Source organism: Monodelphis domestica, chromosome 4 (assembly GCF_027887165.1).
Source record: "Monodelphis domestica isolate mMonDom1 chromosome 4, mMonDom1.pri, whole genome shotgun sequence".
NCBI lineage: Eukaryota > Metazoa > Chordata > Mammalia > Didelphimorphia > Didelphidae > Monodelphis > Monodelphis domestica.
The window spans coordinates 86,846,931-86,862,479 of NC_077230.1; the positions used below are offsets into that span (position 1 = coordinate 86,846,931).

Sequence of the window (15,549 nt, forward strand, 5' to 3'; positions counted from 1 at the left end):
CAGTTCACTCTAGGTTTCATTCATTCTCTATACTTCTTTCCTACTCTCTCTCCATCTCACACCCCAATGAGTGACCTCTGCCCCTCCTTCCACGTCCACTCTTTAGCATCCCTTTATGTGTTGTCTCTCCTTTCTTGAGTGAAAGCTACCTTTTTTATTTGCTTATATTTGCATCACCCAGAACTTTGTACAGTACCTAGAACAGCATATGCTCAAGAAATGCTTTACCTATTCATCTGTACTCACTTCCCTTCCCATCGTTCCATTACCCCTGAGCTGACTGACTTCCAAATTCCAAATCTAGTTCTTTCCCCCCAGTCAAATCGAGATCCCTCAATTCCAGCTACCTGTGAGTCATTTCCTCTCAGACATGCTGCTGCCAGCTCAAACTCACCCTGACCAAAAGTAAACTCCTAAGACTCCCATAAACCAGCCCCTTTCTCATCTCGCACTGTCAGTGGCACCAGTAGGTCTTCCTTCCAGTCAGAGGTCCAGAACCGTAGATTTATCTTTGAGTCATCCTTCTTTTGTATGACCTATATCCAAGTCACCAAGGAGAAGGGAGCTTTTCCCTCAGTGTGTCTCGTACATAGGTCTATCCATTCCTCCGCATCACCTCACTCTTGGATTACTTCACCAGCTGACCTGTCAAGACTCAGCTCTCCTCTCTTACATCTATGCTGTATGTAAACCTTCCTTAAATTCTTCTACAAAACATCTCATCCTTCTTCTCAAAAAAGGCTCCCTATTTTCTGTTGAGTCAAGTCTAAACACCCCTGCCTGACTGGCCAGGCTCTCCTTGAGTTGCTCTCTACTTACAACAACAACAAACCTTATTCATCACTTGTTACCTACAGACCATTATGCTTAGTGAGGGAGAAGCCAGTTTGATAAGATGAAGTCTGCCCTCCCAGAGAAAAAGCCTATCGCAGTGGAAAGAGCAATTAGAATTAAGGGACATACGTTCAAATCCCACCTCTGCCAATTGCTACATATGGGAAACCGGGCAAGTTTTTAACTCTTTCTGGGCCCATTTGTTCACATATAAAATGAGGAGGGTCAAGCTAGATGATTTCTAAGATTTCTTCTAGCTCTAACTGTGTTTTATGAACAGAAGTTGCTTCGATTCTATCTAGTCGAGAACAATTGTCTGTCTAGTCCTGCCTCGGTTTTTTTTGGTTGTTTGTTTTTGTGCTTCTACCCAACCCAAACCAGAATTCCCTCTCCTCTCGTCTCCCTGCTACCTGATGAAATCCTGGCCCATCCATCAAGATCTTACAGAGCAATAATTGCACTCTGGATTGCTTCAGAGGCTAGAGGGAGATGGTGAAGGCAAGTGTGACTGGGCAAAGAGAATCCCCTCTTCAAGGAAAAAGAAGAGCCCTAGTGGCAATTTAGTCAGACCCCGGTCCGTCCATCCAGAATGTTACCAGACTTAAGCTGGGACCCTAGGTTTCAGGCAGGTTAATGCCACATTCCATAAGAATCCCAGAGAAAAACAGCATTCAGTAACAGGCTGTGTGGTGGGGAAATGTGGCAGCTTACTGGATACTTTGTCCAGCATGTTCAAACAGGTTGTCTCACAGGCATCTTAAACTCAGTATGTCTAAAACTCAATTCATTTTCTGTTTCCCAAAACCCTCTTCTCTTCCAGACTTCCCTATTTCTCTCTTTTTTTAAAAAAGTCCTTTACCTTCCATCTTAGAAACAATGCTAAGTATTGGTTCCAAGACAGAACAGTAAGGTCTAGGCAATTGGGGTTAAATGACTTACCCAGGGTCACAGAGCTAGGAAGTGTCTGAGGTCAGATTTGAACCCAGGACCTGCTGTTCCTAAGTCTGACCTGCTATCCCTTGAGACATTCACCTACCACCTCCCCCACCCCCATTTCTCTTGAAGGCACCACCATCCTTCCAGTCTCCCAGGCTTGAAACTTTAACATTACCCTCATCTCTCCATTCTCCCTCTTCCCAGATACCTAATTACTTGTGAAATCTTGCTGTTTCTAGCTCCATAAATCCTTCACATCCCTATCCTTTCTTCCAGCTCATATAGCTACTGCCTAGGTTCAAGTTTACCCATCACCTCTTTCCTAGATTATTGAAATAGCTTCCTAAATGGTCTTCCTATCTCAAGCCTCTTACCAATCTAGTCTATCCTTTCTCTAGTCCTCATCTCCCATCTTAAAATTGATTCTGAGTATTGATTCTAAGGCAGAATTTTAGTAAGAGCTAGGCAATTGGAGTTAAATGACTCACCCAGGGTCACACAGCTAGGAAGTGTCTGAGGCTAGATTTGAATTGAGGAAGAAGAGTCTTCCTGACTCCAGGCTCAGCACTCAATCCACTGTGCCATACAAAAAAACATAGTTAAAGGAAATACAAAATGATCTTGGAACGAAAGGCACCAGGAGCTACAAAGCACCAGAAAAAGGACTTAACATTCAAGCTAAGTAGGGAAGGGAACCAGGGAGTCCAAAAGGAAGAGGTGAAGAAGAATATTTCAGGATGTGTAATGACTTACCCAGGGTCATACATTGGCAATTGCTCAACAAATATTTATTAAGCACTGACTATATGCCAGGATCATATTGAGCTCTGAGAATATAAAGACAAAAACAAAACATTCTCTGTCCTCATGGAGTTTAAATTCTCTTAGTAAGAATAAGCTACTTATAAATAAAGTTAGGCAAATACAGTCAGTTGGGATGGGGGGGTGCACTAGCAGCTGAGGGGATCAGGCAAGGCTTCATATAGAAGCTGCCAGGAAAACAATGTTGAAAGGGAGTCAAGATCTTAAACAATAAATAAACAAATTACTTCCTAGCTGTGTGACCCTGGGCAAGTCACTTAACCCCCATTGCCTAGCCCTTACCACTCTTCTGCCTTGTTTCCAAGACAGAAGGTAAGAGTTTTAAAAAAATAAATAAATACATAAACAAATTGGTCTTCTGTTTGCCAGCCCAATATTCTTTCCATTTCATATCACCTTATGCTCTCTACTCTAATGTTAATCTGACTCATCAAAATGAAAATTACAATTAGAACAGTTCTGGAAAAGATTCAACCCTGTAAATGTACAGGGAGTCTTGAGTGTCACTAATCAGATTGGTCTTATTGTGGATTTGTGTGTGGAAACTCCTATGTGTGTATCACTATGGATATATTTACTCTGTATCTATGTATGTGTGTGCACACCCAGGTAATATGTAACTTTGTGCTAGAGACTTCTTCCTGATGTGGATTCAGGGCTTGGACACATTTTGGATACTTCTTTGGTTTGTTGGCATGTTGCCCCAACTCAGAAGACCTGGAAACTTCAGCATGTACTATTTCTCAGGGAGAGGCAGAAACTCTCTTTGCAAGCAAGCTCACAGGCACAGAAGACATACAGACACAGGCTCTCTCTCTCTCTCCCTCTCCTCTCTCTCTCTCTCCTCTCTTTCTCTCTCTCTCTCTCTCTCTCTCTCTCTCTCTCTCTCTCTCTCTCTCTCTCTCTCTCTTTCTCTCTTCTCTTTCTCTCTCTCTTTCTCTCTCTCTCTCTCTCTCTTTCTCTCTTCTCTTACTCTCTCTCTCTCCTTTCCCTCTCCCTTTCTCTCTCTCTCCCCCCCTCTCTCTTCTACCCCCTCTGTCCTTCCTTCCTTTCAAAGTCACGTTAAATCCTTTCAAATGCCACCCCCCCCCATTGACAAATAGTCAAAGGATAGAAAAAAGGTGCCCTCTGAGGAAGAAATCCAAACTATCATGAGTCAGATGAAAAGATGCTCAGAATCAAAAATAAGCAGAAAAATGCCAATTAAAGCATTCTGAATGTTGCCTCACCCCTGTCAGGCCCGCTGGCTGGAACAAAGGAACAGGGCAAATTCTGGGAAGGTCGTGGGGAAAACCATTTTTTCAAACATATACTTAGAGAGAGGAAGAAGTGAGCTGTGAGGAGGGCAGATTCACATTTATGTGTGAAATCTTCTTTTGGTCATCTTATGATGTTCAGACTAAAAAGGGAAAGAAAAACAAGGCAAGGAGGAAAGAAAAGAGCAAAGAATGGCCTTTCCCGGCAGACCTAGTCGTCATCTTTTGCCTTTTTCCTGTTCAGGGAGTTAGTTGCACCCTTTCCCTGAGCCCTCGGTTGGTCCTCCTTCATTATAGAACGGGGGTGACCGGGGGTTCTCCAGAACTGTGCCAGTGGGATGGAAGCTGTCACAGAACCTACCTAGCTGGAAAGGGCTGCTGACCAAGGCCGGCCTACGGTAGTTAGGAAAGGTCCATTATCCGAAGAACGATACCAGGTGTGTGTGTATTGGCACAGCAACTCCTCAAGATCACGTGGGGCGGATTTGTCATCCCCGGGGGCAGAGGCGGTGGCCGCGCTGACCAAGCCACGGAGGCTGGAAGCGCAGTCTCTAAGCCCCGGGTCTGTCTTTGGGCAGGACATTCCTGACCGAGATGACTCCTGGAACATCCTAGCGTCTGTGCTCGAAGAGAGCACCGATCAGGGGAGGAATCCGTCGTTCCGACAAGTTATCACTGGTTGGGGGGGAGGCAGCGCCGGGGCACAGAGCTGAGGTCCGCAGACCGCAGTCTGACGACACTGTACTGGAGTGTACGAAGGCAGCCGGGAAATGTTCTCTTGTTATTTCTCCGACTCTTGCTTGCTTAGAAAAAAAATTTTAACTAATTTTTTGTAATGAATGAATATCTCTTTGCTCTCTTTCCCCTAATCATCTTTATTGAAAACAAAACCCTGACCACCAATATGCATAGGGTTGAAAGGAAAATCTGTATTAGGGCTTCACCCTGGAGAAACCAGGCAGGAAAAAGTAGCAAAAGTTTATTATTATTTATTATTATTAGGGGGCAGCTGGGTGGCTCAGCGGATTGAGGATCAGGCCTAGAGATGGGAGGTCCTAAGTTCAAAACTGACCTCAGACACTTCCTAGCTGTGGCCCTTGGCAGTACTGATTCTAAGATGGAAGCTAAGGGTTTTAAAAAAAGGTTATTATTATATTAAAGGTATAATATGCATAGCCTAGACTCAGGCTGCTGTAACCTTTTTTTTTTTCTTTTTTTTTAAACCCTTACCTTCCATCTTAGAGTCAGTACTGTATATTGGCTCCAAGACAGAAGGGTGGTAAGGGCTAGGCAATGGGGGTCAAGTGACTTGCCCAGGGTCACACAGCTGGGAAGTGTCTGAGGTCAGATTTGAACCCAAGACCTCCTGTCTCTAGGACTGGCTCTCAATCCACTGAGCTACCCAGCTCTTCCCCCCCCCCCAACCTTCAAAAAAAAAAAAAAAACTCTTACAGTCTATCTTAATATTGGTTTGTGTAATTAGAAATTTGTACCTCAGGACTCTCTCTCCCAGCATCCCACTTTCGTTCTCATGTTACATCCTTACATTTGAAGATAAAGTTTTGGTGTGACCTTGCATGGGGCTGGGAAAGCTGGCTTTACTCAGGCTTTTACTTTGTCCTTTTATTTCTTCTGTTTCAAATGATTATTAAAAAATCTGATAAACTATGACACTTGGAGTTATTGGTATTAATTTTAATCTTACAGTCGTAAAACAGACAAGTGGCAAGAGCCAGGCAATGGGGATGAAATGACTTGCCCAGGGTCACAGAGCTAGGAAGTGTCCTAGGTCACATTTGTACCCAGGACTCTTGTCTCTGGGACTACTTAGCTAGCTGCCGCCTTGCTTTAACCTTTTAAAGACCGTAAAGATTAAAATTAATATACAGAAACTAAGTATTATATTTATAAAGTTTTATTAATAACAAATAAAGTAAAAGAACAAACCCAACCCAGCCTCGAGAGAAGAGAGGAAGAGGGAGGAGCTACAGAACTCATATGTGACCACACAAATGTGGAGGAGCAGGAAAAGGGGTTGCTGGGAAATACAGAAGGAATTCTGGAGAACATAGTTCAAAGGTGCAAGATTTTCCAACTGTACAAGACAAACTCATAACCAGAGCAGTTCATTCTGATAGGTTAAAAGTCAGAAGAGCCGGATCCTGGTTTCTAAGGGGGATCAAAGTCCATGTGGCTGTTCTGCTCAGTGTAGCGGGTAGGGAAGCTTCCCTAGGAGAGGGTGGTCACCTTTTTGCAGCCCATTATATATGGCACTAAGGAGAATGGAAATCATGGGCACCCTCAGATTTATTGTGTGGTAGTAGATGAAATCTTCTGTCATAGTCAAGTAAAACCAATTCCTGCATAGGCTGTATTAAAAAAAAAGGAAAAAGATGTCCCCATCTGGAGCCTGAGTCCATCACGTCTTTGCTGAGAAGTGGTTCCACAATGCAGAGCCCTGGCTACCTGGTCCTATGGAAGCCTGACCTGCTAAGGGGAGGATTACTATGAAGAGGAGGAGAGAGGGGGCTTTGGAAAAGGATGCTGTGACAGATATAGCTACAGCTAAAAAGAAATGAAGGGCGATTGGACTCCCGAGAAAGAGGGGCTGATGCTGCAAGATGCAATTCAGTCATTTTAAAGTATCAAAGGCCCTGGGCTGGGGGGCTGCGGGGCTGCGGGACAAAGACATATATGGCTTTGGTTGTAGCTGCTTCTTTGGGGCGGCTCTCCCAGCAAGAGCAGCCAGTGGTGGTAGCTATGACTCCTAATTACCGTAGTGTGAGGGAGTTTCCTTCCCCACCACACATGAAATAATCAGCAAAGGCATTCCCTTCCCTGCAATGTCATCACAAAGTATAAAATAGGTATTAAAGAGTTTCCTAATTGATGACTAGGTCTCCTAATTAACTAGAGGATTTATAGGGGGATGGCCCCTGGATAAAGCAGACTACAGAGGAAGCATTTGGTGATGAGCGGAGAAAATCAGTCATGTACCTTGGGCATCAGTATTTATTAAATACCTACTATGTGCTTTACAAATATGATCTCATTTGATCAACAAGCCTGGGAGGAAGGTGTTACTATAATTCCCATTTTGTAACTGAAGAAACTGAGGCAAAAAGAGGTGAATTGACTTACCCAGGGTCATAGACTTAATGAGTGTCCAAGGTCAGATTTGACTCAGGTCTTCTTGACTCAGTGCTCTACCTATTGTGTCAATTCTGTGAGCAGGTCAGCACTGGATCAGGAGTGCTTTGTGGGAGATAACCTTGGTGGGGAGGGCTTTCTCCTTCCCACCTCCATCTCCAATATGGTGGGCCAGGTCAAAGGAGCACTGGAGCAGCGATCATCCAGTCAGCTTCCATTTGGAAGATGTAGAGTGGAGTTCAGAGATGGACACAGTTAGTCACTCAAGGAAGAAAGCATGAAGGAGTAACATCCATCCCCCTGCCCCCAGGGAGAACAGAGTACTACCTATGGACTCGAGAAAGGAGCAGACCTTGAGCAATCAGTCTAGCAGCCTGCCCAGCAGAGACAATGCATCCAAGGAGAGGGTGCTCTATAGGGATCTAGGGAGAGAAAGGTCAGGTTGTACCATGGAGTTGTCCTTGTCCACAATGGTATTGGGGTACACCTATAGGATGAATATGTGGAAAAAATAATTTATTTGGTTAAAAAAACAAACAACTATCAGTTACTCCCAGTCACCTCTAGGATAAAATACAACTCCTTAGTCTAAAGCCATGATAATCTGATTACAACCTACCTTTCCCACTTTCTGAAAGAAGCCTCCTCCAGGCTTCACAGATCTTAGTGCCTTCCCCCTGAGAATATTTCCAATTTAGCCCTCTCAATATTGTTTGTACCTAGTTTGCATGCTGCCAGCCCATTACACTGAGAGCTCCTTCAGAAAAGGGACTGTTTTTTGTCTTTCTTTGTAGCCACAACACTTAATTAATCTAGTGCCTAACTGAAGTGGTGTACTTCACAAAGTGAGTCCAGACACCCAGAAGTTCAAATTATTGGAACCAATATTTATTTATTAATTAATCTGCTGATTAATAAACATACCAACTGGCCAGGGCAAACCTTCCTAGTGAAAATTGCCCCAAAGGGAAGTTACAGAGAGTTTTTATAGGGTTACATGTGTATAAGAGGTAAAAAGGTAAAATAGGCTCATACAATGTCAAGAAGAATGTATGGCTTTAAAGTATACCATGAGTGAAATGTAGCCCCAATGACCAGGGCAAGCAAGCCTTATCTTACAGAAGCCAGATGTGCCATTAGCCGGGGAGGACAGGACATTTCTTTGTATATCTTATCCTATACCTGCTTTATCCCTTCTTTGAGGGGTCATCCTCTGGTTGCGCTGACCATCTATTGCTTCTGACTGAGAAATCACATTCCTTATGCCTGCTTTCTATAAGGAAGAGTAGGATTTATTGATTCCTGCCTTTACCAATGGATCAGGGACTTTGTTTTACTTTACTTCATGACATAGGAAATTAATTAATGCTAATTGACTGAACTGAAAGTCCAACTTTATTTCACGACTCCCTTTCCTGTCTAGAGGAACAACCAGCTTATTCCCCAAAACTCAACATCTCCAAACTGCCTACACGCCAACATCTTCCATCTTCTGCTTCTAGAAATTTGTACAAACTGCCTCTCCACCCCCACAGCTGGAAAGAATTCCCTCTTCAATTCTGCCTTCCAGAATTGTAATATTTTTCAGGGCGTAGTTCTGACATTCTCTTCTTCCCTCAATTGTTAGTATTCTCTCACTCTTCAAATTAACTTCTTTTTACGTATTAGTGTACATGGTACATTACCAAGTAGAACATAAATGCCTGGAGAGTTAGAACTGTCTTTTTTGGTTTTCTGGACTATAGTAAGTAGATGCTGTTAACTAGGAAAAATGCAAAAGCACTAAAATGGTCAGAAAAACCAAATCTTTAATCAGGTAAGAGACAAGTTCTTAGTATTTGGTCACCACACAGAGTCAAGCACTTAAAAACCACAGAGTCAAGGGCTCTGGGACTCTGGCAACACTGTCTCTGAGAGAATGCACTGCCAAAGAGGCTTCTCCAAAGAGTAACATAACTTGGAGGTCTTATATACCTTTTGGGGGAGCAAAGGGCAGGGAAAGATGATTGATTTGTTCTACACTGGATACAAGGAAAGGAGGGCTTGACTGACGGGAAGAGGCTGATGCTTTGCACTAGCTGCAAAAGATGTTTCCAGCCAGGGACTGGACTACCCATAAACTTTTAAAACAAAACCAGAATACCTAAGGCTTGATTGACCACTACTCTTATCTAAACGGGGATCATTAAGTACCTCAAAGTCTATTGTTCAGTTCAGAGGCAGAGTCAGTTAGGTCTCTCAGGTCAATCAGGGGCTTCTCCCAAAGCAATTTCCTAAAGGGGCAAAGTTGGAAATAGAATGGACAATTCTTAAAAAATCTTTCTTAAACTTAAATCTCTTATTTGTTCATCTCTCATTTGATTTTTTTCCTCCTTCTTTCTGTGTTTCTGTTTACCTCTTTTTCCCTTTCTCTGTTTCTATTCATTCTCACAATGGAAATCAAATTTCTTCTTCTCTCTGGGATTCAGTTTTTGTTGTTTTTTTCTTCCTAAAATGGGAATGTTGTACTCATGTTAACCTTCTTCATAGTATTGCTGTGAAGGACACATTTTTTTAAATAATAAAGTTCTGTATGAATTTGAGTTATTATTGTTATGATTCTTGAGTGTTTTGATCTTTGAGGAACTAGTGAAGCAAGTCATTCCAAAGCTCTTTTGCCCCACAAAAAGCCTGTAAATCGTTGTCTGAGGTTTGGGTCCTGATTCATATACTTACTGTGTGAACCTGAGGAAGAAACATTTTCTAACCAAAAAAAAAAAGGAAATTTAGATTCAAAGAAATGGAAACATCATATATATGTGTATACATATGTCTTTCTATGCACACATTGATTATATATGTGGCTGTGGATGTATACACACATACCACTGTGTATACGTATGCATCACCTTATGACTGTGTAAAACATATATATATAAATACACACTCTCTATATACGCATGTGTATGCACACACGTATACATCTACATACAAAGATTTATGGGTAATTTAAGGTAACATTTCCAGCGGCAAAAGCAGCCTGTGGAGTGAGAATACCCAATTTTCCTTATTTGGGAGGCCAAGTAAGAGGGATAGGACAGCAGATGATTTGGGAAAGAATGTGTTCACTTTGGGGTTTACAGTTGCCATCCTTGCTGTTGCAGGAAGCCAAAGGTCAGCTTTGCCCCAATGGGGATGTTTTCTCTGTCGTTAATGCCATGGGAATGTTCTGGTGGGACAGGAGGTTTCTAAGATGGTAGAGATCTCCTCCTCCATAGGCAGGTTCATCCTGCTGTTGAATAAAATACAATCTAAGAATACACACAGCACCGTCGTTCCATTTCTCTGAGCTCTAAGGACACTAGATCGATAGGTATGCATATATGTATCTGTATGTGTGTTGGTGGGAGGCTATACATTTCAAATTAGGTGTGCATGTGTATCTCTCTCTGTTCTGAACATTTTGGCTATCAGTTTGGCAACGGTCCGTCAGCTGATGCTAATTAAATGCTTTATTTTCTAGTCTTGTCTCTTGATTTATTGAATTCTTGAATGGATGTCAAATGAGTTCATGTAAATAAAATATTTTGCAAATTGATAGAAGAATGAGATGATTTTGCACCTGAAATTTGGATAACAAAATAAGACTTTTTCTTCTCCAGGTTAAACAGAGGGATTACTTTATGTTTTAATCTTTGTCCTCCCAGCACCTAGAGCATATGAGGTGTTTAATAAATACTTCTTGATTGCTTGATTAGCATGGAGAAGACTCATGATAGCAGTTTTCAGGGATTTGAAAGGATAGAGGAAGAGGATGTTTGATCCCAAGAAGCAGAATCATTAGCAATGGGTAGAAGTTGAAAAGAAACAAATTTAAGCTTGAAATAAAGAACCTTTTTAATAAGTAGAGCTATCTAAAAGTGAAACGAGAAAGTCATGAAGTCATAAATATAGAGTTGGAAGGGACCTCAGAGGCTATTTAGTCCAACCTCTTCATTTTACAAATGAGGAAACTGAGGCCCTCAGTGACTTGTACAAGGCCACATATGTAGTACCAGAGTCAGGATTGGAACTTAGGTCCTCTAACTCCAGAGGTAGTATTCTTTACTGTGCCACTGTCTCTTCTTATTGGAAGTTTTCAAACAAAGGCTGGATATGCATAGGATCACAGACTTTAAAGTTGGAAGAGAGTTTCAAGGTCTAGTCAGACCTCTTTATTTTATAGATAAGGAAACTAAAGTCACAGAAATGAATGATTTGTTCAAGGTCACACAAGTAGTGATATAGCCATGATTTGAACCCAAGGCCACTGGACACAAATCCAGCACTTTGTCCACTCTACCACACTGCCCTGCAATTTCTTAAAGGTGTCATATATTAGAGGTTATTCATAGGGCTAGGTATAGATTAGCCACTTTCCAACAAATGGGTAGCTAAGTGGGACAGTGAGGGTTCTAGGTCTGGAGTCAGAAAGACTCATCTTTAAAAAATCAACACTGGCCTCAGACACTAACCAGATTCTGGGAAAATCACTTAACCCTGTTAACCTTAGTTTACTCATCTGTAAAATGAGCTGGAAAAGGAAATGTCAAACTACTTCACTGTCTTTTTTGAAAAAAAAATCCAAATGGGGTCACAAAGAGTAAGACACAACTGGAAAATTACTGAACTCATGAATACCTTCCAACAAAATTTTATGTTAGACTACTTAGCTACTCAGAGATTTATAGAATCCTTATCAGAAAATGGGCATTGCATTCTCAGAGGGAACACTAGCTACCCATTACTTGAGAGATTTAAAAATTAAAATTAGTCTACATAATACAAATATTATATTTTAAGAGATTTATTAATGATTATTAGAAGTAAAAGAATAAAAAGGTAACAAAATAAAAAAAACCAACCATGTGCCCACGGCTAATCAGCCTGTTCAAAATCCCCATGCTTACCACCACCATGCTCAGGACAGGAAGTCAAAGAGAGCCAGAGCAGGAATGCCCACTGAATTTATCCCCTGACTACAGGAAGTATGTAATGACAGGAAGTCAATGGGCTCTCAGGAAATGTAGTTTAGGGTAACAGATTTCTAATTATACAGTGGCCAATCATTTAGTCCTAGATTCGATGAAATCATTGCTATTGTCCTTAATACTTTCTTCCTTTAATTTTTTTATGTATTTGGCATTTATTAATTTTGGTAAATATTGTATTCCTCAGCAGAATGTGCTTGTGACACAGAGTAGGCAACATAATTGATTTTTAAAAATCATTTGTTAACTATTTAATGAATTGTGGGCAGTGGGGGGTTTGATTAATTTTCCATTGTTATCAGTGCTGCATTGAGTAGACTAGATCTAATTTTTACTTCCAGTTAATCACTAAATTCTTTACCTTCCTCTCTTATGTCAAGGTAAAGTCACAGTATCAAGAAAAGTCCAATGAAGAATGTGAGGTATTTGAAGCTATATGTTACAAAACTCAAATGGTTGCTGGGATCATATACTTTGTAAAGGTAAGTGTTTAACAAATCATTTAACTCTAACATACTCCGTTCAATTTTATTTCTATTTGGATGTCCATAGAAAGTATTGAAATCATCTGTCTGCTTTCCATTTGAATAACTGGAGAAAATAAAGTATGTCTGCCCCAGAGAAAATACAAAGTGATAGCAGTGTAAGTAACCAAGAAAAAGTGAAGAAGGCAGAAAGGAGGAAAGGACGTTGGGAAGAGATTCGTGTCAACCTGGGAAGATGAGGAGGACTAACATGGAACGTTTTGCCCTCAAACTGAACCTGAGAGTTGGCAGCCAAACATTGGATGATGACATGAAATGGAGGGAGAGAAGGAGAGGAAAAGATAATAAGAAAGACTCTCCCCAGCCCCTCACTTTATGTAGCCAGGCAACCAGAGAGCAGTAAAGCTGAGGCGGGATTTATGGAAATGAGTTTCTCATGTTTACAACTGAAACTTGGAGAATTTACATACTCACAAAAACACACATGATCATGATTATTCACTATAATAAGGGGATTTCTGCTTTCCTTAATAAACATAAGCCCATAAGATTGTGAATTGCATGTTTGCATCAGGAGACAGGGTCCCAGGCTTTCTTGGATGGTAACTATAAACGAAAAGAGTAAGAAAATGCCCCCAATACTGGGTCTTCCATGTCATGAGAGTCTCTGACACGGGGTTTTATGTTTATGTCCTGAGTCCAAAAATGCAACTGTACATCACTTGTCTCATATCAGAGCTTCACCAAATGTGAGTGCTGGATCATCATAACCCAAGCAATTTCGTTGGTTCCTAGGATTTTGAACACAACCTTATCACAAATTATTGCAGCATACTTTTCTTTTCCAAATCCTAGATATGCTTGGGAGATTTTATCTAAATTCATGAAGGATTTTTATCATTGTGGTAAATTCTGAATCTGTGAACCCTTTCTATCAACATGAATCTAAACCTATCTATTGATTTTGTTGATTAGTCCTAGAAAGTTGCTTGGGGTATATATAGGGTGGTTAAGTGACTTACCCAGGATCACACAACAAAATTAGTATCAAAAAGCTTGAACTTGCTCCAGGCACAAACCCAATATCCTATGCATTACACCATAATTTTAAAAGGAGTGCATGACCCCAGATGGAGATACTCGATGTTGCCAGAAGCAGGGACAGACCTGGAGACTACTTGGCTACTTTGTGGATTACGGGCAGAAATACCTAAGAAATGTAGATAGAATGGATCCAAGTTTTTGTCTGTTTAAGGCACAGCTGAGTAGAACTTCCTCAGTTCAGTAAGCTAGCATATACAAACCATATATTATGGTGTTAAAGCCAGGCAGGGGCACTTCTTACAGCATAGGAAGGAAGGAAACAAGAATTTATGAAGTGCCAACTATGAACTAAGCCCACCACAAATATTATCACAGTGGATCTTTACAAATGAACAAGGATATTTCCCAGTTGAAGAAACTGAGATTAAGTGACTTGCCTAGAGACAGTCATGAAGCTAGGTAGTATCTCAGGTAAGAGTCATACCAAGGTCTTCTTGATTTCAGACCCTATATTTTCTCATTATGGTAAAAATTCTGGAGTTGGGGGGCAGCTGGGTAGCTCAGTGGATTGAGAGCCAGGCCTAGAGACGGGAGGTCCTAGGTTCAAATCCGGCCTCAGCCACTTCCTAGCTGTGTGACCCTGGGCAAGTCACTTGACCCCCATTGCCTAGCCCTTACCACTTTTCTGCCTTGGAGCCAATACACAGTATTGACTCCAAGACGGAAGGTAAGGGTTTAAAAAAAAAAATTCTGGAGTTGGGAATCCTCTCTAACACAGATCCAAACCCAATTGTTGACTTTGTGGATTAGGCCCAGGAAGTTGCTTGGAGCCTGCAGTGTTTATCTAATTTACCCAATGAATTCCCTCTCTACTGCACTACCTAGATGTCCTAGGGACCTCGCTGCACAGAGGTCCTGTTGGTTTCATTTACTTTGTTTTGCTAAAGACTGTGTGCTAAATGCTACTTTTGGGAAGGAAAATGGGAGATTAAAACTGGCAGAAAACAGTGAGCAGATAGGAACAGTCCTCAAGAAGGAAGTATTGGAAGAAAGGCATGAAAGGTACAAAGGTCATAGTGTTTTCAAGGAAGCATGGGTAAAAATAAAAAAGGGAAAACTGCAATAAATGGTAGGGATATGGGGATGGGATAAGATGCTAATTTTGGCCAGTATCAGAAGAGTAACCTGCTTTTGGGAAGCTACCCAAGCCCAGTGCAGGCAGAACCAGACCCTGAGATGAGACATATACACAGAACCCTATGTTATAAATAATAGCTGTTTAATAAAATAAGGATAGGTTAGAAGGAATTTGGATATACCTTACTCTAATAATAACTACCTACACCTCCCTAGATCTACAAATCTCTTCACAGAGATTGCTTCTGAGTGGTTGCCCTACTCTATTCCTATACTCGATATAACCCCAAAATTACTATACTCAACTAAGCCAACACTAAACCCCTCTTTGATAATCTAAGGAAAAGGGTCTGTGTGCAAGTCTGACAGGGCCCAATGATGGTCTCACAATCAGATGTCAGTTATCACAAGAGCAGTATAGGAAATCAGCAGATGTCAAAAGGCCAGAAAAGTATAGGATAATCCAAACAGCAGGTAGGATGTGAAGAACAAGCAGTCAAACACCACAGGGATAAAGCTAATCTCCTCAGGTCCACCCAGAGAGAAAAGCCACAGCCCCTAGGCTTAACTGTCTCTCTCCAACAACAGCTGCTCTACCCCAGAATTCCAGAACTCTGCACTCTGCTGTCCTCTATCTCTGCACACACTTAACTTTACCTATAACAAATATTTTTTGTATGAGTCATGCTTCATTTTTCTTCACATTTCAGAAAATAAAACTCTTGGAAAACATGAAACTCCATGGCAGCGGCACAATTCAAATTGAAAACAGTTGGTTCTGTTATTAAAAGTTAGTTGTTTGGGTATTCAAAAATCTAGGTGTTTAATAACTAGAGTTGGTTATGGTATAAAGAAAACAGCCCTGAATTGGGTATC

General features: G+C 41.3%; 1 protein-coding gene across 1 annotated transcript in view; it reads left to right on the plus strand.

The window, feature by feature from the left end:
- The window catches only part of LOC103094399 (cystatin-B-like), a 39,058-nt gene that overhangs the window by 13,040 nt on the left and 10,469 nt on the right, over window positions 1-15,549 (plus strand). The window contains exon 2 of the mRNA XM_007493781.3: window positions 12,388-12,489. Coding sequence (XP_007493843.2) covers window positions 12,388-12,489 — 102 coding nt within the window. The remainder of the gene's footprint in view (window positions 1-12,387; window positions 12,490-15,549) is intronic.